Here is a 21,867-nt window from a genome sequence, read left to right on the forward strand (position 1 = left end):
GTTCACCAGGACAGCTCTGTGATGAAGCCTCAAGGGGGTAGGAATGTATAACACCCCTGCTTGTTTGCTTCACTGGTCTAGGCACCCATCGAGTTGTTACCCACCTGGCTCCTGTACAGAGGTGTCTGCTAACCTTAGGGGTACTGGGATAGTGCTGCCCCTTGATGACAGCAGCCATCTCAGTGCTAATCAGCTCTTCAGAAGGACAGCTCTGCTGCCAGGTTACCTGTGAGACCCGGAATGCTGAATGAGCACACCTGACACTCCAATTGCTATGTGTCTCTCCAACACCCCAGAACATTTCCAGGACATCCCAAGTAATACTAATTCCTTCCAGTAAGTAATTCTGTCAACCAACTCTAGGTTGGTCTGTTCTAAAGGTGCAATCTAGTCTAGCATGTAATGGTGGCATGAAACAAGGGCCCTCCCCTAATAACTGGTTTTCATATGTACATGGTGGGTCTATTTAGATATATATGGTGGCTAATAGCCCCAAGAGGCCTATACTTCCATGCATTTCTTTCAGTTACTTTAAAGACCATTCTAAGCTTTAAAGTAGTTTTAAAGAAAAATCAGCTGCAGTGCTAGACCGTGAGAAATGTTAATTGAACGAAATGTTTAATTGAATATAATGTGAATTTGAGAGCCTTGAGACACATGCAGCTCAGGGATGGATGCTTTGGAAGGGGAGATAATCCCAGCAGCCCTGTGAACTGTCCCAAGGCTTCTTAAAAAATGCCTTGACTCTGATAGAACAATTAGGAAGGGTTGGCTGGTCCCTTGCTATGTATACTGCTTGAGTCCCCCCCCCAATGGCACAGAGAGCAGGAGGTGCATTTGCTTGTTTTGAGAGTCGCTGCATTCTTCATTGCTATACGAGACCTCATCTCAACCCATCATAGTAAGGAGGGACAGTATCTATGTGGGTCAGGAAGATTAAATGTAATAGGCAGTTGTGAGCTCACTGGAAGGGAATTCAAGTCAAGAGACTGGGGGGGGGGGCTCTGTTTTCCGGCTGCCAAGGTTCATGCACATACCCTGGACTAGAGAAGTGGGTGAGGTGGCAAAGATATGACCCATATGGTGAGCTGTTTTAAAAAAAAAACAACCTCACTGAATTCTGCCCCTGACAACTAGCATTTATTAAACACATGTTAGTCTTCAACTCGAACATTGTGCTCTCATCTTAATAAAAGGGATAGCGGAGAAATCTGGCTCAGGTTACATTGTTATGTGAAGCTACTTAATCTGTGGTTCACAAAACAATGGGTGACCCCAAACACAGCTCTCTGAATTTTGCAGTCCTAAGTAACGTGTGCCAAATATAGGTAGGCTATATTAAAGAAAAGTGTGTATAAACATTTGTTATACCAGTGAAAATATAACAGGGGAACTCATTATGTTCAGGAAATTGCTTGGCGGGGGGGGAATGTGTATAATGGGATAAATTGCATACAAAGATGTGTGTACTGGGAGAAATGCACAGTAAAATGCTGACAAATTCTCATGATTTAGAAATAATACTAACTGCAAACTAATCCCCAAAAGTGGACCATTAAATTTAAGGCTGAGGGAAAATGATAAGCCAAAGTTGACAGATTTGTCCAGCCTTACTCAGTAATCTTGGTAGTAATCCTGTTATCTGAGGCTATACCTGAGCGATAGTAGCTTGCCTAAAGTGACCTAATGAACTTGTGGCTGAGGTGAGATTCAGATGGGATTCTTCTGGTTCACAGATTACTCTAGCCCTCTGCAGGTGTTCAGCTTGGATATGCAAGGGAGTATCCTTAGTGGGGCTTGTAAGTTGGTGTCCCAGAACAGGAACTTACAAGGATCCCCTTGCAATTGGAAACTTTTCTCTAAGCAATAATTAATGGGATAGTATTGTAAAAGTAGCCCCCTTCGGGATTTCACTGCAGGGGTATCTAGCATGGTGCCCTCCAGTTGTTGGACTACAACTCACATCAACCCCAAACAGCACAATGGGAGTTGTAGTCCAGCAGCATCTGGAGGACACAACATTGGCTACCCCTGCTGTTGTCTCTTCTTACAGGGATGCTAGAAAATCCACATCAAGGGACAAAACTGAATTCTTTCCTCAAACTCTTGAGTTTATGCAGCTGATTCCCAGGCTTATGGGCCAGAGTTCAGGGAGAATGATGAGTGTTTGTTTTAGAAATGAGATCTGATGTCCTCATTGATGGATTGGTAATGTCACAGTTTAACAATCCTGGACCCAATTCCTAGGCGGCCATTGCTGTCCTTGAAAGTCCCTGGAGCATAAGGCCTACAATAACCCCATAGTCCTTTTTATTTAAGCATTTAGGCATATTCAATGGATAGGTGCTATTGGAAAAGATGAGAACTGCTAAGGCACTAGGGTGAGAAAATTATGTTTTCTGTTGGGGTGACAGTGGAGGCTAGCAAACTGGAGATCATAATCTGCAGAGGGCAGGCTCTATCGTTGCTCCTTGGTATTTTGAGGATTTCAGAGTGGATTAAGATTCTGCTCGCTTAAAAAATAATGAGGCAGCTGGGGACTTTAACCACAGCATGCAAGCAATAAGCTCTGTTGGTGCTGCTAGATCAACATTTAAAATAAAGGGAAGAAGTGGAACCTGCAACAAAATGTCACAATGTATTGTCACCTCTAAATCAAATGCTCCTGTTCAGGGTTTGAGCTAGCTTTTCCTTCCAACCAGGGCTCTTTTTCAATGGATTCTCAGCATTCCACAGCAACTGAGCATGCTCAGCCTTATTTGGATGTGGGGGGGGGGGGGGTTATGCACTTTGGGGTTGTTGTTGTTTACAGTTAGCTAGTGCCAGTCACTAACCTGGCCACCACATTCCACATCTGAATTCTAAATGTGTATCTCTTCTAATTGCTCCCACCCTTCCCAACATGATATAAATTGCCCCATATCCCATGGCTGTGCAGGTGTGTGTGTGTGTGTGTGTGTGTGTGTGTGTGTGTGTGTGTATATACTGGCTTGGATTGCTGGAGCCTAGGAATCCATTCTCTGCATCAAAGGTAATAAATCTACACAGCAGAAAGCCAAACAAATGCAGGAGTGATGGGCTGGAATGCTGCTAGGCAACTGCAAAGAACAGGCTTATGCTAGGTTTGGTTTACATTGGTTGCCATGGGCATCCCTGCTGTAGGCCTCTGCTGTGCCAGCCTCTTTCACCCTAAATTGATGTCTTGTCACAGATAAGCAAAGTGTGTTAGAGCCTAGGGAGAGACCGGGAGCTGCCAGAGTTGCAACATGGTTCTAACTAAGACATATATCACACCACGCACCCTGGCAACAGCCTGCTAGATGCTGCCAGTTAGTAATTCTTTGGGTAGTCTAGGAGCAACTGCATCCATCCATTGCCTTGTGGCTTCCTGGGGTGCCAAGGCAAGGAGAGGAGGCCCAAGGATGTTGCACAGCCCAAATAGAGAAGACCCTGAGAAGAGCCTGGAGCCATGCTCAGCCTCAGGCTTTGGTGAGTCCTCGGAGAAACAGAGTCCTACAAATGTGGGTCAGCGATGGAAGATGCCTCTCTGCTTTCCCACTGCTCACACCCAAGCCATAGCTGCCAAGTTTTCCCCTTTCTCGCGAGGAAGCCTACTCAGCATAAGGGAAAATCCCTTTAAAAAAGGGATAACTTGGCAGCTATGACCCAAGCCCCTGCTGTCTTCCAGTCATCTGGTTGGGTGTCTTTCCCCACAGTCTCTCTTTCCTCTATTAGGATTCGGTTTATATGCACACTTGCTCCACTGACCTAAGCCCCAGGAGCACAGCCAAGAAGAGAACGGATGTACAGTATTCAAACACAAGACAATTGTCTCTTTTTTCTTCTACTGGTTAACTCATGAGACAGGTGTCGAGGCAGGGGTGGCACAGATCCATGGGTGTGTGGGTGGCCACATATAATGCAATGCACAGTACCGCTTATCACAAATGCCGATTGGACAATCCCTAGCAAGAAAAAAAAAGAAATTTGAACTATTTGAATGAGCAGGGGCGGATTAGATGGAATATTGGAGGAAGGGGGGAGGACAGTGTGGGTGTGTTTAGCATGCCAGCCTCTGCTTTTCTTTTGCTGAAAAGAGTTCTTTCAATTGCTTTTCATCCAATTAGCCAGAGACAAGGGGCTTCTGTACAGCAGCTAGGCTAATGCCCATACTGTCAGCACATTAGGGAGAGACTTGCTTTCAAATGTGCCCCCCTCCATTAACATCCTAGACAATTGTCCCTTTTTTTATACACCCTGGCACCAGCTTGGACCCAATCATGCAAATGGGACCTCGTCTCAGGGGAGGGGGAGACTGCATGTTCAAGAGAGTCACGGTCGGAGGTTGCTTGCCCTGCCCGGGTCTTGTCTCTTCCTTCCTCCCTGGCCAAGTAACAAACCCCTTAACCTTCCCCTGAGGCAGAGATGGCTACAAATGGAAGCAGAATGTGAAACACTTGGGCTGTGCCCACTTTACTAGCTCAAAACACAGCTAATTGTTCTTTTTCTCAGTTTGGAGGAAAGCAGGTTTGCAGGAAAACACACCATAAGAAACAACAGATACAGGATAGATAGGGGTTGTGGCTAATGTCATGTACACACCTCTTCTCCCAAACCAGTATAGTGGTACCTCAGGTTAAGAACTTAATTAGTTCTGGAGATCCGCTCTTAACCTGAAACTGTTCTTAACCTGAGACACCACTTTAGCTAATGGGGCCTCCTGCTGCCGCCGCACCGCCATAGCGTGATTTCTGTTCTCATCCTGAAGCAAAGTTCTTAACCCGAGGTACTATTTCTGGGTTAGAGGAGTCTGTAACCTGAAGTGTCTGTAACCTGAAGCGTCTGTAACCTGAGGTAGTAGGAGCACAGTGGCTGCAGAGTAACAGGTGCATTTACACAGCCTTGCAGAGTCAATCACTGCAAGGAAGGTCCTTTCCCCCAGTACCTTTGCACCTTCTCATTTGCTTGGGCTCTTTGGCCATGAAACAATTTGTCAGCAATTAAGATTTTGTTGAAATACATCTTAGATTGCTTGAATGCTTTTATTTTTGTTCAATAATGCAGGTTCCCTACCACCACCACCATGACAGTATGTCCCTGGAAGCATGAGCTGCTGTGCACTGCCCTCTGCCAGATATATTCCTCTTTTTGCTTTACTGGCCTCTCCTTATTTAAAACATTTTTTAAAAACAACAACAACAACACTTTTTTAACAGAAGGTAAAAAATGAAAGAACTTCTGCCTGCATAAAGGGACTTCTCCCCCTCCCTTCCTGGTGTGCACACCCACCAAACCTGCTCTGTGGAGTTTGGGGAACTCCAGAACAGATTTGGGGGTACAGCGGAGAGGAGGTCCTATTGCACAGGCAGAAGTCCAGATGAGATGTCTTTATTGAATGGCACAGTGCTAGCAAGTTCCAATCCACCACACACCCTTTCGGGCCATGGGCTTATGTCCTGAGACTTCTAAGTACCTAGTAACAGGCTGATGGCTTACACCAAGTCAAACCATTGGCCCATCTAACTCAGTATTGCCAACACTGACTGACAGCAGCTCTTTAGGGTTTCAGGCAGGAATTCTTCCCAGTCTAGCAATGCTCCTGAACTTTGCCATTATTTTCAGGAAACTAGACTGTTTCTCTCCATGCTGATCGGCTGGCAAACCATTATGTGGTCTCCCAATCATCCCATATCCATGGTCCCATGTCCAGCTGCAGCAGTAATTTAGCATGCTGGGAGGTGGGAAGGCCTATTCCTCCCCCCCCCCCCCATCAGTAATGTAACTGACAGCCATAGGCCCACAAGCATTGCCTCTTTTTTATTATTTTAAAAAATCTTTTTATTAAATTTCTAAAAATAAAGAAAAACATTGCATCTTGCTCCCCCAGCTAGGCCCTGAGAACGTTTCCCTCCACTCTGAGGCTCCAGCTGTTTAGGAACAAGGCTCTGGGAGGAATATCCTGCCCTGTTCTGTATAGAAAAAACATCTGAGGCTACCTCAGTGTTCATTTAACCATGAATACATTTCAGTTCCCCAAGGATATGTGGGCGGAATTATTTTTAGCTGCAAAGATAGTGAAGCAAGGCCCCCCAAAAAGGAAAAAAATAGAGCAAGGAATTGACTGCTTGAATGGATATTATGCTTTTGAAGAATAAATTCCACAAGGCCACACATGCAAGGAATGCCCTTGCTATGGTTAATGTGAATCTCCACCAGGCACCTTGAAGTCATTGCTTTTTCTGGTCAGCCCCTGTTATTATAGTGCACATGCTAGGAGCATATGAATGATCTGGAGTATGTGATCAATTGCTATAGTCTCCTTATGGTTACTTACTAGGGGTGTGCATTTGTTTTGCAGGAATCCTGAGCCAAATCAGGCACATCCATATGGGATAGCTACATATTCCTGAATTGTGGGGGTTGGACTAGATGATCCTTAGGGTTGCTTTCAGCTCTACAATTCTATAATTCAGAGAGATTCAGCAGGGTGGGTATCCTCTGATGTGCCCTGCACACCAAATTGAGTGGCTCTCTAACTTTAGGGATGCCTTGTTGCTCCTGAGTTCTCAGACTGTCTGTCTCTTTAAAATCATTACATTTCCCCAAGTTCTCCATAGAAGGGCAAGTCTTTGGCCCATGGTCAGGGGTCCCTTTACTGTATTTGCATGGTTGCTGTTAGCCACCTGGAACTCCATTCATTGGAAAGGTAGAATACAAATTTAACAAAATAAACAAATGAAGCCTCCCATCTCCGATCCCTGCTTGGAAGAAAGAACCAAAAAGGGTACTCCGAGTCAGGCGCCTACTGATGCACAAGAAAGGGGTACTGTAACAGGCACAGCTATAAAACCTCTCTGCCTTGCTGTCTGTATGTTGCTAGTACAACACTGTCTCCTGCCCAGTTCCTAATCTTGTGGTCTATTTCTGACTCAATGGCTGGACAGCTCCCCTGATGCTGTAGAAATACTGCTCCTTACCGGTGAGGAGCCCAAGGCACACACCTCAGAGTTGGTGGGAACTGAATTAGGCGGTTAAACACAATTAAATACATTAGCAATTCAGAGTTTACTTTACATTTTATGGAGTAGTTGTCATTGCATCCAAAAGGAAGTGGAAATCTCAGCTAATTCCACAAAATTTAATATGCTGGGCTCCATCTGCAAGTGATTGTGTCTATATAAGAAAGCAAGGAGACGACACCGAAGGGAAGACTGAAAAATTTTATTTGATAATATGATTTGCATTATCCACTGGAATGCACTGGGATTTGTTTTTCTCATACACAATTGTGGTTTTTAAGAAGAATCAACCTCAAGAGTCCATCTTTCCCGGCTATGCAAGAGAAATCTTCATGAGTTATAAAATGCTTTTCTCTCTGCAAACAGCAAAATGAATTCTCCTAGGTGAGAACACTGGAAATTCCCATCAATTTTGTTATGGGAATATTTCAAAAAGGGTCAACATCTTTAAACTCCACCTAGTGATGTGTGCTGTATCCAGATGAACAATACATTGTGATTCAAGGCAATTTACTCTGCATTCTAACAATTTGGAAAGAAGCTTCCTTCTGGTCATATTGCCTAGAGAACCTGGATTTCTTTATTTGCCTTATTCTGCAGCATATTGCTTTGTTCTCTGGTTTGAATCATTTGAGGCCATTTCCTGCGCAGGGTTTGGTTTTTCCCAGCCGTGCACCTGCTTGGGACATTCTGTGATCTGGATTAGGTATGTTGAAGCAGTTGGGTGGACTGTCCAGTCTCTGGACAGGAAGTTGGACCAGACAAACATTGTTCCCACCCAGTTTTCTAATTCTCAATTTTTGGGCATATTCTCCAAGTTTTGCAGCAAGTAGAAGTGAACTATATATTTTAAGCAAACTCATCCCAAATGTGAAGCGTTCACATTGTAAACATCTGTTTGTTCTTAAGTTGCTTTGGAAGCAAATGTTAATCTGCCACATTTGTGTGCACTGATTTTGATTGCACATTTATTTGGATGAAATCAAATATGTACGGATTTGTTTTCAAAATGTCATTTTCAGGCTCTGAAGTCAAAGTTTGCTGATATGAATCGTGATCTAGACTTTATACTGTCAAGTGATTGTTCTTGGGGTTGGAAACATGGGCAGAGGCATTAGACAACATTGCTTGTGGAATCTATTCATAATCTTCTCGTCATTCACTGACCCACACTACTGCTGCAAGCTGGCTTTTTGTCCTTTCAAGCCAAGGTGTTGGTATACTGACACGCATACAAAAAGCTTTAAGGGTGGATATAACTGACAGATGAAGCAATATTTCTGAGTTTGGATTCTTCAGGTTTTTAAGACCACATAGTTTGTACCAACCCACAGCAGCTCAGAAGAGGCTCAGGGGGGAGGAGGCATCAGGGGTCCAATTAGATTGGCCACCATCAATCACATGATTGAAATAAATGTGTCTTGTTCCTAAAATGCATGTAGTTTGTCTTTAAACATGCTGTTTAAATTGCACACACACCCCGGGAGGTGCAATCAGGTGGGGGGTGCAATCAGGTGGAGGTGGGGAAGGAGCTAACCCTTTGTCAGCCCCATGTCATAGTTTGAAGGGAAAATGCCTTCCTCTCTCAATTTTGCTCTCCACCCCCAAAAGTAGCAGTTTGGGAAGAAATAGTATCAGGGTGATAACATAGGAGGAAAGGATTAAAGTCCCCTCCCCCCATTGTTCAAAGTTGAATCCTTTTTAAAAAAAAAAGTCAATTGCTGTTACACAATTAAGGGTTCTGTGCAATTTCACCCTTTGCAACTCAGCATTACATGTGAAATCTGTGTGTCTTCTTAGCGGCCTGAGAAAAGAACAAGTCCTTAAGGTTGTTGAGGCAACACTTTGTGGTGTGTGTGTGTGTGTGTGTGTGTGTGTTTTCCTCCGTAGAATTACGTTCAAACCTTCAGGAGAGGACTGTTGTGACTTTGTTGTCAAAACCAGAATTCAAACGCACAATAAATTCTGTCATACGGCTGGACACATTTTCTTTCATCACACGCCATGCATAACTGAGTGCTGGACGTTGTATTGCAGCTGAGGAACTGGCACCTTTAAGAATGATGAGCATAACAGACACGGAAAATTTAAGTGAGCCTTCACAGAAAAGATGGTAAGACCAGATTGGCCGGTGTCATTTTGGCACGCAAGGATCTGAAAGAAAATCTAGGGAGAAGATGCATGCTCCTCAAATACAAAACCATGTTTAAAAGGATTTCAAATAGAATATCATGAGGATTCAGAATGTAGCATGCTGTGCTGTGAAAAAATGGTATTGAAACTTGCAGGATGAAAGTGCACCGTGCCTCAACAGAAGCACTGCAAAATTATGTAAGGCTGACAGATATCTGGCGTTACTGACAGCACCTGTCCACCCTGCTTTTATTAATCTGACATTGTCTACAATGCTGGTAGGTCAAAAATCGCAGCAATGTGGGGCATGGTGCAGTGGGGAGGAGGGAATAGCAAATGAATTGTCAAACCTTACAGGGAAGAGACTGGAGGATTTGCATCAGAGACAGTCCAAAATTGGTCCTGTTTCAGTCTCAGCCAAAGCGGGTTAAAGGTACCATTAATTTAAACAAAGCCAGAACTACTTCAGCCTGCTCCTTTATTCCCTTTCTTAAAAAAGAGGAGGATTAGATTGGCTTTATGACATCCCCACAAAATCAGGTAATTCCATCTCCCTCTTAGTACAGGAGAAAAGCTAGTCAACTTCTTTGAATCCACACCAGAATCAAAGCACATAGGGTTGGGAGAAACCCAGGTCCCTGCCTATCACCCTGAAGATAGTGACCAAAGCATATCTGTCTGTGTCTGTGTCCCTCTGCGGAGCTGACACCGGAAAATATGCTGGCTCCCGAACATTTGAGCACACCCTCAGTTCTTCTCCCCTGAATTTTCATTGATCAACTTTCCCCAATCTGGTGCCCTTCAAATGTTTCCACAACAACAACCCTGTTTGCTCAAGCTAGCCTGTAGCAAGGGTCAGGGGTGATGGGTGCTATAGATCAGAAACATCTGAAGGGTACCAGGCTGATGAAGGCTGGCCTTGTAAAATGTGTGAACACCAGAGAGAGGCAGTGTCCTGTCTCCAACATCATGTTTTAGCATCAGGGGCACATGAGACACTTTGGAAAAGCAATGCACAACCAAACATGATTCCTGCCCCCCCCCCCCCAATTCAAGCTTGGAAAGAGATCTGGGGCTTGTTTGTGTACCTCCAAGGTACTTGAGCTCCCTCAAAGCATGGAACTGGGGACGCTACACTTGGAACACCTTCAGTGCAACAGAGGCACTTCTAGACAAACTTCTGGGGGCCACATCTCAGTGGAGGGAAGTGCCAGTGGGCAGAGAGTTACCACTGTACAGAGTAGGCACAAACACTCACACCTCTATCCTCCATCCAAGCAACCAAGAAGCATTTTCAGAGTTCAAGGACACAGTCCAGCCAGACAAAAACACCCAAGGAGGATGCAAAGTAGGACTGGTGAGGGCTGTGGCCACAGAGGAGTGTAGCTGGGGGAAAGCAGCCTGTAGGGGATCCCTGCAGGCCAGACAGAGAAGTCTGGAGGACTGTGCTTGTCCCCTGGATATGGGTGTCCCCATTCCTGCTCTGGCCCTTCTCAAAGTACCTTTGATGCACGCCAGGACTGTAGAAATGGTTCCTGCTCCCCCCAGTCCTCCCCGACTTTCCTCTGCTCCAGCTCAGGTGGAGGCAGCGAAGAGCAGAGAGGAATGTTCATCATGGTGAGTGATGCAAAGAAACCAGAATTTGTTTTCCCCATTCCTTTCTTAAACCTGGGACTTTGCTGAACTATTCAGCAAAGGATGGATTATCTCCCCATCAAAGTGCATATTAATGAAACAGATGAGAAGGGGAAGTGGTGTCTAAGGCGTGACTCTGCTTCCCACCTGAAACCCACGAACAACTCTCCATTAACATGAACAGGAAGAATAGGGGGCAGAGTTCTCCCAAGGAAAGCCATGTGGGTTGCATCAAGGTACGTGTGCCTCGTTGCTCTTAAGATGAAGATGTTTCTCCAAACCTCATGGATGCGTGGAAGCAGTGATGTGCCACACATGAAAACGCAGCACCTCTCTCAGAGACTAGAAACATTATTGCACAAGATTGAAGGATGCCATGATGGAAGGTCAATAACCCCTCCAACAGCTATCGCTCGACCCAAGACCTGTTCTTAGAGGGGGTTGATGACAAGGGAGAACCATGCAACTCTATGTTGTGTCCACCAGCAAATGCAGCAAACAGAAGCAACCATTTTGGCAAGGAAAACAGATGGTCCAGTCCAAAGTGCAAACTACTGTAGCTGCATGAGGCCCTGAGCCCATAACCTGCTAGCCCAGGCAGCAAGTCTGGGATGCTACAAGAACGTCACATCGTCTTGAGACTGAACCCACTGCCAATGGGCATCATACTCCAAGTGCCTCCTGCTATTCAACTTGCAGTTCTCCAAGTCAACTCTGCTGCTCCTCGAGGCCTTTGCTGCTGGGCTGCTCAACTGCTCGGCAGCTGCCACGGGAAACTTAACCTCAGTGCTTTGCTCCAGCCCTGGGACATTTCTGCCCAAAATCCCATTGGCCATTGGTGGTGACTGCCCAGCAGCTCTGTTTGGCTCACTTGAACTCTGGCTTTTAACAGGGACCCTCTCAAGGCACGTTTTGCTTTTCTCCGGCTCTTTCTCACCTTTGGCAGGAAAGGCCCTATCTAGGTCATTCTTTGATCTTTCCAGCTCGGCTCTAGCCAGTGGCCTGCCCGGGGTGGAGGACATTATGGGTTCCATGGAAGAGCTTTGCCCATACTCGTCCATATCATCAGCAAGTGTGTCCAAATAGCTGCCAATGGAGATGCTGTCCAACTTGTCATTGGGGTCTTGAAGGCTGTTCCAGCTGCCCCGCCGGGATGTTTCCTGACTCTCCACCAGGCTGTACTGGCTGCTGGTGAGGCTGCTGCAGCGGCTGGTCAGCATCCCTTTCTCCTCCAGGAGCCACTTCACCGCCTCTATGCCCTCGTGCACTGCTACTAGCTGCTGTAGGATCTTGATGTCTATTGCTCTCAGGTAGGCCTGTGGGATAGGAAAGAAAATGCAGTGCAAAACTATTAGTTGCAGGAGATATGGAATGGAGGACATTCTGGAAGGTGAACTGGAGATGCTTCATATATGTATAGCATAGGAACATGGGAATCTATCTCAGTCTTGTCTGCACTGACTGGTGGTGGCTCTCCAGAGATTCAGGCAGGGGTTTCTCCCAGCGTGGTCCTAAGTGCAGATGCTGGGAACTGAAATTGTGGCATTCTGCATGCTTTGGCCCTTCCCCTTGGCCACTCAGTACAACAGCCCTGCTTCCATGAAGAACCACCAAAGTGTTCTGATGATGTAAATATAAATAAATACAGTAACTGGCAAGGGGTGGTTCTTATCACTGGACTTCTCTCAGTTGGGCCAGGAGCGTCTCGTGTACTCTATGTGGCAGGCAACAACAATGAAAACGAGGGGGAAACACCAGGTGGCTGAAATGAAATGCAGTGAAAACAGAGGTCTCACCAGAATGCCCTGTGAGAATTTACTGCCCCTCAGGAAGATGATTTCCCCCCCAAAAAACACCTGTTGGGCCTGCAATAAATTTCACTTAAGCTACCTAGAACCCCCCCCTTAAAAAAAACAAAAAAAAAACAGCCATTACATCTTCCCTAGTTTTGTGGTTGGGTTTTTCCATAGAAACCATTTTTCCCTGTAGCTACCTCATTTCCACAAGCTACCTCAAACCTTCCCCCCTCCCAATGCAGTGGCATGGTGAAGATCAGAGGCCTTCGTATATAAGCCAGTGCAAACGGCTCCTAACAAAAAACATAATCCAGCATTCTTCGATTTAAAAAAACACAGTTTGTGAATCAGTCCCCAGGTTTCACAAGGAGAAGCTGAGTTCTGTCAAAGTTCTCCCAGTTGTACACAGCATTTGTGCAGCCAGCACAAAACTCCACGATGCTGTCACAAAACTCGGAAGAGAGGCAAGGATCTTGAAAAGCTAGCAAATGATTTGTTTAGAGAAGTTTTGATTTATTAGGCTAGATTCAAAGGCAGCAGAATTGGTAAATGATTCCAGCTGGACAAGATGCCATTGAACTAGCTGATGAGGCATGTGAGCACCATGGACAGAGGAGAAACAGTTCCAACAGCACATAGCGAAACGTGAAAACAAACAGCAGGCCTGTCTTCACCTAGAGACCAAGTGCACCCTCAAAGCCCAATGAAGACCAACCCACAGAAAGCATGAAAGCCATTGACTAAGGGCAGCTTGACACATTATGATTTCTGCAGGCGACATCAGCATTTCACTAGTGCTTCCCACAGCGGATGCCAAAAGTGCGGGTTTAATGTTGACCTGCATCTTTCTGTATAGACGTCTAATCCAATCAGGGTGCAGAGCATTCAAAATGTACATAGCTACTGCAAGAAAAACCAGTGTGATACTTGTGTTTCCTGCAGCAACTCCAATAGGTAGAGCTGCTCTGAAATGTATGTATAAACATTGAAACCCTCCTTTTCTTCTAAAAAGAAAAAAAGAAATCTAACTAACTAACTGATACCAAAAATCAATACTGGCGATGACCATTAGAGTGCCAGATTCCAATGTATTCAGTGAAGAATAATTAGTACTAGACCAGATCTGTTTCAGGTACAGGTGACTTGAATAGATGTAGATATATTCTCACAGTTTCCACTCATGAGCTCAAACACAGAAGAAATCCTCAGTTTTTGGAGAGCAGAGTTAGTTGGCCAGGGCACTCGATTGGGCACTTAACACGGAATGGAAAATCATGTCCACTTTTCCTTCAATAATACCCCATAACTAGTTTTTGGTTACAGGTTTCAAGCTATTTTACAAGGTCTTGAGGTGGCAAAAAAAATATTTACATACCAGCAGGTTTGTACTTCCATTGCAGCTGGTCTTAGAAAGGGGAAGTCTGAATGAACAGACGGAGGAACTGTGACTAAGGAAATACTTGTCCAGGAAGTGCTTTTTAAAAACCAGGAAAAGACCACAGAACAAATGGCCGGTCTGCAGGACATGGATCCTATTGCACAAATGTATAGTTCTATTTTTGAATAAAAGCAAATAAACAGAACAGCAGCTGTTCTTTAAAGAGATGTGACCGCTTTGTAGTGGCGATTCCCAGTGGGCGGAATGAATGTGTTCAGTCTGAAATTGGATGCATGCAGGCAGTGAGCATAGGCTTCTGAATTGTTTCCCAGAATTTCTGCTTCCATTGTATCTTTTAAAACATGTTAAGACCTAAACTGCTATAGGTTTAAAGAAAATACAGTGGTGATAGGGCTTACATCTCTGGGCTGCACACTTAAATAAAAATGGCTCTGATTGTGGTGCAGATTGTTAGGGGAACAGTCTAAATATCCTACTGCACGTGGACCACAGGGATATTCTAGATATGTCCCCCTGGACCTTATAAAAACTTCTGTACTGATGTTCCCATCAACCTGGTGCCCTTCAGTTGTTCTTAGGCTACACTTCCCATCAGTCCCAGCCTGGATGGACAACAGTCAGGGTCAGGGATGATGGGAACTGGAGTCCACTAAGATCTGGAGGGCACCGCATTGGCTACCCCTGCCATAGGAGCTAGCAACATATCTCCATGGTATATCTTCTATGCCCATGTAAGAATTCAATTTGTTTGATTAACAAGGGACAGAAAATCACCACAAACTAAGAAGGAAGACAAATTCCTTTGTGGGCCAATAATTATGTAAACACTCCTAGTTTGAAGCTGGCAGAAATGTATAGGATGCTCCACTGTGCAGCGGCTGAGTTCTTTGAAGTCCCTTCCTAGGATTGTGTCAAACCAATTCACAAAACAAAACAAAAAACCTTGCTTTTTTAGTGTAGGGTTTTTAAGGCCACAACTGATTTCAGTGGGATATTACTAAAAAAAACAACCTGCCTCTTAATGACTGCCAGGTAAATGATCAGTTGAAGTATAAGCTCACAGCGTGTTTCTTAAATTTGTTTACATTCACATCACACCTATCTTTCATCTAGAAGCCAAGCAGGCAGGCATGCGATTCCCAGCTAGTCACCCATCTAGGCATGGACCAGACCCAGACCTGTTTCGTTTCAGCAAAGAGGTGGCTCCACGTGCCTTCTGGGTACAATGAGACATTGCAGGATTAAGGACGCTAGGCATTGCAGCAAGTGAAGGGTTCAGGGGACTAAGACCAGTATTCTAAATACCTTGCTCTTAAGTGACTTACTTTTGAATAAACAGAGTAAGGTCTGGGCTGAAAGATTGCAGTTAAGTTCTCTGATAGTGGTGGAGCCAGGGCTGTACGAAAAGCAAGTTTTAACAACCAGCCGCCGAGTGCGAACTGGCTCCTGGAAATTGCTAAAACCATTGGGACCTGCAACTTCTTGTACCAATCACATACAGATGACAAACTCCCACCCACTCTCTAAGAACTGCATTAATCCACATTTGGGTACATTTGGGTAACTTATTTGCATGGCAAGCACAACATGGGTGGGGATACCATTGCCCTGAGCAAGCTTCCACCCACATACCGTATCCAAAGACAGATAAGGAGTCTCATGTGCCAACATGTGCTTCACACATGATTCCCTTCTCCCACTTTCTCTCTTACATAAATACACACACACACACACACACACACAATTTAGGCTGAGTGGTGATTTGAACCCTGATCTCACAGGTCCTGCACTCTAACCACTACACCACACTGGCACCAAACATGCAGAACCACATGTTATGTAGGACGTATTATTTTTTGTCCTAAGAACAAGCACCTGTCTATCCCCCCCCATCTATTAAACCAGGGCAACAGCAAAAAGGAAGAGGCTAACCCCCCTCCACCAGTTTATTATTATTATTATTATTATTATTATTATTATTATTATTATTATTATTATTCCTCCACTCAAACACCCACCAGTAATTGTCCCTTATGGTCATTTCCAATTCCTGCCTGTAGGGTGTGTGTGATTCAAATCTCTGCACAACCATGAACTTACAAGTTGGCTTTGAGCCTCACATTTCAATGTAGGACACACCGTACAACATTCCTGTAAGGCAGGGGAGGGAAACCTGTGGCCTTCCAAATATTGCTGGACTACAGCTACAGCTGATGGCAGCTGGAGTCCAGCCACATCTGGAGGACACAGGATTGCCATCCCTGGTCTAAGGATTATTGAGACAGACAACATGAAGTACACTGAATACCCAAAAGGTACCATAAATATAAGTATAAGCTTAAGTATAAACAGTTACACTGCATTGCTCTAGATGTTTACACTTAACCTTAGCCTGAGAAAGAAAGGAAGAGTACAGAAATTGAGACAACCTGGTGATTCTGAGTTCTGTGCGCCAAGGCCTTCCAGCTGTCATATTTATGGGCATGCCAAGTTCCCCTGCTCTCTTACACTGACAAGTACCATACCTGCCTGCTTATCTGTTCAAACGCAAGATGCTAAGGAGAGCTTTAGCAAAATGGGTCATGATTTGCAAAAAATGTTGAGTAGTACAAAGAATTGTTTGTTTTTTTAAAAAAGATACTGGGATTTCATTCCTCCTTGCTTGATATCTCTCAAGTGCTGCTGCAGTGGCACAGTGTTCGCCCCCAAGGCACTTGGTATTAATATTAATTAGTGACTAATGGGGATCAAGCAGCACATTTTCTTGTTTGATCCAAATCCCAACTTTCCCAGGGATTAAGAACAGACACAAACTTCCTCTTTGTGCTTGCCACTAGTAAAATCAGCATAAATAGGTCCCTCTGTCTTTTAGGATTGTAACCAATTCGAGAAATCAGTTGTGCGAAGTATTATTAGAATCCAACTGCGCTGGCTGCCAATTAGTTTCCGGGCCCAATTCAGAGTGCTGGTTTTGACATATAAAGCCTTAAATGGCTCAAGACCACAAGAACTGCCTCTGCCCATATGAACTGACCAGACCCTGCGATCATCACCTGAGGCTCATCTTTGTGTGCCTCCTCTATGTGAGATCCGCAGGGTGGAGACATGAGAACGGGCCTTTTCTGCAGTGGCTGCCTGTTTGTGGAATGCTTTCATCAGGGAGGTTTGGTTGGAGCCTTCAGTATACACCTTTCACTAGGCAAAAAAAAAGTTCCTCAGACCTTTGGCTGATTAGCATCCAATGCCCTTTTAAATGTGTTGATGGAGGGGAGATTATTGGTTTGCTTTGGTTCCTACTTATTATGTATTTTGTGCTTTTCATGTTGTAATTTTGTGTTTTGACTCGGTGTGAGATCTGTGGATGAAGGGTGGTATACAAATTTAATAAAATGAATGAATAAAAAATTTAGCCTCATCAGCGTATGTGCAACAAAACCCTGACTTCAGTCTAAATAGAAAATATCCCACTAGTTTCAAAAAGACTTGATCCAATCCAGCAACTGGTCTAACTTAAGGGCGAAGAGCAAGAGTTTTGATGAGGCAAGAAGTTCCCAGTGCAAGTTATATCTCAGCTATAGCTCACTAAGTGGCCACAGGTTACTGTCATCTTCTACCTCCATCTCAGTTAGAGGATAGTGAAACTGGGCCACCCGCAAATCTCTGCAGAATTCACTACTGCAATTACAGCTAGCTACCCTCTCAAGTTCCTGGGGTTAGTAATTGCTTTTGGGGGCAAGTAACTTGCAAGACCCACTGCTCATTCTACTAAGAAACATCCAGGTATGTGCAAATGGATACAGGCAGGCTACACTGATATTTTATTTTATTTTATTTGCATTCATATGGAAGGGTGTGCCCAAGGCAGTGTGACTCGCCATATTTGGCAAATTAGTCTCCAAAGTTCTGATACATTAGCTCTGAGCTAATGTATCCCAACTGTTTTCTTCCCCCATTTCTCAGCATCCTTGCAAATAAAAAAAACCTCAGCATCTGAAACTGCATGGATGACAAATGAAGCTGAATGCCGCCTTCAACCTCCTCCCCGCAGTCTTTCTACCAGTTCAGAGACCTCAAGAGCATCTTTCTCATGCTGTGGAGCAGATGTATCCCTTAGGCAAAGACCCAGCCAATCTGTGGAGGACAAGAGGCTGTACCCTTGTATACTATTTTCTCCCTGAGGAAGCAATCTAACAATAAAGCACATTTCTTATTGTTCTCTTTTTTATGCTGATGTCTGGGAAAGGATCACTTGCATGCCAAGATCCAGGTGGAAGATAATAAAAGGCTCAGAATAATTTCATCAGCAATATCTATGAATTAGATTGATATTCCTGCCGTTTATTGCATTTTTGTCACATTAACAGGCAAGTTGGAAAAGGCTCCTGGCAGTGGTTTGGGTTCAATTGTATTTGAACTCACCTGGAAGTAAGTGAGATTTACTTCTGAGTAGGTCTCATTGCATCAAAAGTTTGCAGACAACAACATCTAGCATTTGTACTGTGCATTTAAAGTGTTTGAAGCATTTCAGAGTCATTATTTTTTAGCAATTCTTAAAACATTCCTTTAAGGTAGGCCACTGTTAGGATCCCCAGTTGCAGAAGAGAGGCTGAGGCTAAGATTGAGTGACTTTAGTAAGCCCATGACTGAGATGAGATTTGAGCCATGAGCTTCTCTGTTCATAGTTCACAATCTTAGCAACAGCACTTTGCCAGCCTCTACACACACATTATATTTATATACCATGTGTCTGTATATGTGTATAACTGCAACCCTACACATGCTTACTTGGGAGTATGTCCCACTGCATCCAATGGTGCTTTACTTACTCTGTGTATCCTTAGCTCTTCAGCATCAGCCCATCATCAAATATCCCATTCTACCCAATATCTCAAAGACAGACATTATAGAAAGAGTACGGTATGTGCTTAATCAGTCCAGATTCCCACTGAAATCAAATTTCCACTGAAACACTGGCTGAATTGACAGCATGGGTCCCAAGACCCTCAGCTGGTCTGTGAAATCGGGACTTGGGACTTGAAATGCCTTCCTGCCTCCAGCATCTGAAAAACAGGGAAGCGCTCCAGTTGTTGCTCAAACCCCTTTGCTCCCAACCAGCATGACCAGTGGTTGGGGATTATAGGAGTTGTAGACCCACATCTGGAGGGCCACAATCCCACAGCCACTCTCTCATGTCAGGAGCCAGCAGGAAAAACATAGCAAGGGAAACAGCAGAGTCACTTACAACAGGCAATATAATGGTTTGTGTGCGTTAGAACTGATTTGCTGCGACCTGAGGTTCAAGTGGAAGCAGCCACTTATCACAAATGCTGCAATACACTGTACTGGAGTTCCTGCATCAGCAGGGGGTTGAGCTGGATGACCTTTGAGACCCCTTCCTATGATTCTAATCATCAGATACATGAACTGAACTGAAAAGATGCACATATAAATGGTTGTGGTGCAGGTAACTTTAATTAATGTGATGGAAATGTAAGGTAACAGATCTATGCAGAGCTCCCTCCCCAGCAAAGAAACAAAGCACACTTATTGTCTCCAAACATTTGGGTTTTAAAAACTCAATCCCACACTGGAAGACACAGCAGAGGCGGAACTTGGACAGAGTTGCCCAGCTCTTTTTTCACACAGGAAAGGAGGACTGTATGAAGAAGTGGATGATGGCAAATCCTAGCAATGAGGATGGGGAGGCAAGGTCCACCCACCCCTGAAAGGCCATGTAGCCCAGTGGGTACAGCATGCGTTTAGAAAGTCCCAGGATCTCCCAGCAAAAGGATCTCTGCCAGAGCTGGGAGGATACCTCTGCCAATCAGAGCAGGCATGCAGGGCTGGAAGGACCAATGGTCTGAGTTCATGGGAAGGCTTTTATATATATATATATACCACTGAGCTGTTAGGATGGGAATGAATCGTTACCCTATGCCACGGGAGCAGGGAGGGCGTGCTTCTAGCTCTATCGATAAAAAGAAAAGAGAGGGAGTTCCGAGTCGTGCGTTTTCCCTTTCACCCCACAGGTAACCCAAAAAATGGGGGCAGCAGAACTCACCAGCTCCAGCTTCAGCGCCTTGATCTTCTCTCCCAGTCCGTGGCGCAGACCCCGGCTGGGGCTGCTCCGGAGCAGATGAGCGGCGGGATCCTCCCTTAGCCAGCGGAGCAGCCCGTCGGGGGCCTTCTGCCCTACTTTGCTCTCCAGGTCCTTCAGGTCGTGGGGCAGCGGGAGCTCGGCGCAACTCCCCGGAACCTCCATGCCCAGGAGACTGGAGCCGCCTTCAGATTGGGGGAAGGGCCCTGCGTGGAACAGTAGGAAGCAAAGGGACCCCCCCCCCCAACTCCTTCCCAAAGTCAAAGCGGGCGGGCTCTACATGCGCTCGCAAGTAGCAACGCGCCTCGCTGCTTAATCAAGAAATTGGCAGCCAGCGCCTCGGCGGCCTGCACCCCAGCGCACCCCAAAGATCTGGGGCGGGGCTGGGGTGGATTAGCAGGCAGCCAAGCCTCTCGCCCCAAGGATCCGGGGTGGGCCTCGCCCTCACTCTGCAAACCTCTCGGCTCCCAACACTCCCCACTTTCCGATCTCTCTTTTATCACTGCTCCCCATCTGGGATTTGGCCAGTTATGAAACCCCCTTCGCTTCGCTCCCGCCTTCTCTAGGAGAAGCGGAGGGCAGCGGCCGCCCTTGCTTTCTCCTTCCAGGACCTTCTGGAGAGGCGGACATCCACTCCTGGCATAAGTTGACAGGGGGCTCCCTGCAAAAGTTGCCGCCCCACGCAGCAGCAGCGGGAGAGCGGGGAAACGGCTGCTGCCGGAGCTGCGAAGCTGCCTTTTCTCCAGGCAGCCCCGAAGGACAAAAGAGATCCCTCGTCCCTTTAGAGTCTCCTCCCGCGCGGGGCCGTCCGGCAATGGCAGGTCACCCAGTGACGTCCCACGCGGCGGCGGCTGCTCCTGCTGCTCCAGCCTCTCCCACCTGCCTGAGCAGGGATAGGAAAGCACAATGCAGAGAAACAAACTGCTACAAGCCCGGCTACCGTAATGCACCTCGGATAAGCGCATCATGACGCTGCTGCCTTATTTCCCCGCGTGGGGAGCCATACTAATAAATCACACTGGTATGCAGAATTGTTTGAAAGCTGAACATCCCGTTTAGCCTCCTCGCTTTTCCGTGCTTCTCCGTTGCGCGCTCTCCCTCCACTCTGGTCTTTTTTTCTTTATTTTATTATTAAATTGATATCATGACTTTCTTCCAAGGTTGAATGCAAGGTGGCTTGATCTCCTTGCCAAGCACTGACCCAACCTGCTTAGGGTCCTCAAAGTTGCTGTTGCATCATGCGCTGGTCGGGCTATGCCCAAGTTGTCGTCCACAAAACCCATCTACTATGGTTTGGACAGAAACCGTGGCTGCAGACAGACAGCAGTTTCTAACAGGGAATTAAGTGTTGCGTTGTGCACTTTCCATCCTATTCTTTGCGCAAACAAAGTTTACGATAATCTTTATTGTCATTGTCCCATGCAGAACAACGAAATCGAACATCTACATCAAATTTACAACCATCACCGGAAAAAAATACATATCAACATGCTACCCATCCCACCTATACATTAATAACCCCCTAAAAACTCTACTACCCCTCCTGATTTACCCCCTAAAACTCTGATGCCCCATAACTGAATACAGACCCTACCTCACAGAGTGCATTTCACTGCATTCAAAACCAAAATTGCTCTTTGATAGAAGCTATTTCTCAGGCGGCTAGTCCTGGTCTTTATGACCCTATACCTCCTTCCAGAAGGCAGAAGCTGAAAGAGATCATTTCTGGGGTGCACAGGCAGTGACAGGCAGACAAAAAAGAAGAGCACTGAGTGAGAGGCAGTAGAG

General features: G+C 45.5%; 1 protein-coding gene across 1 annotated transcript; it reads right to left on the bottom strand.

The window, feature by feature from the left end:
* Positions 1-7,206: 7,206 nt before the first annotated feature.
* On the bottom strand, positions 7,207-21,042 carry LURAP1 (leucine rich adaptor protein 1). The gene is made up of 2 exons (XM_035123963.3): positions 20,044-21,042; positions 7,207-12,103 (listed from the first exon to the last, which is right to left on the bottom strand). The coding sequence occupies exons 1-2, from the start codon at positions 20,242-20,244 to the stop codon at positions 11,402-11,404; spliced, it is 903 nt and encodes a 300-aa protein (XP_034979854.2). The 5' UTR covers positions 20,245-21,042; the 3' UTR covers positions 7,207-11,401.
* Positions 21,043-21,867: the final 825 nt, after the last annotated feature.

The sequence above is a fragment of the Zootoca vivipara genome, chromosome 7 (assembly GCF_965207765.1).
Source record: "Zootoca vivipara chromosome 7, rZooViv2.hap1.1, whole genome shotgun sequence".
NCBI classification, from domain to species: Eukaryota; Metazoa; Chordata; class Lepidosauria; order Squamata; family Lacertidae; genus Zootoca; species Zootoca vivipara.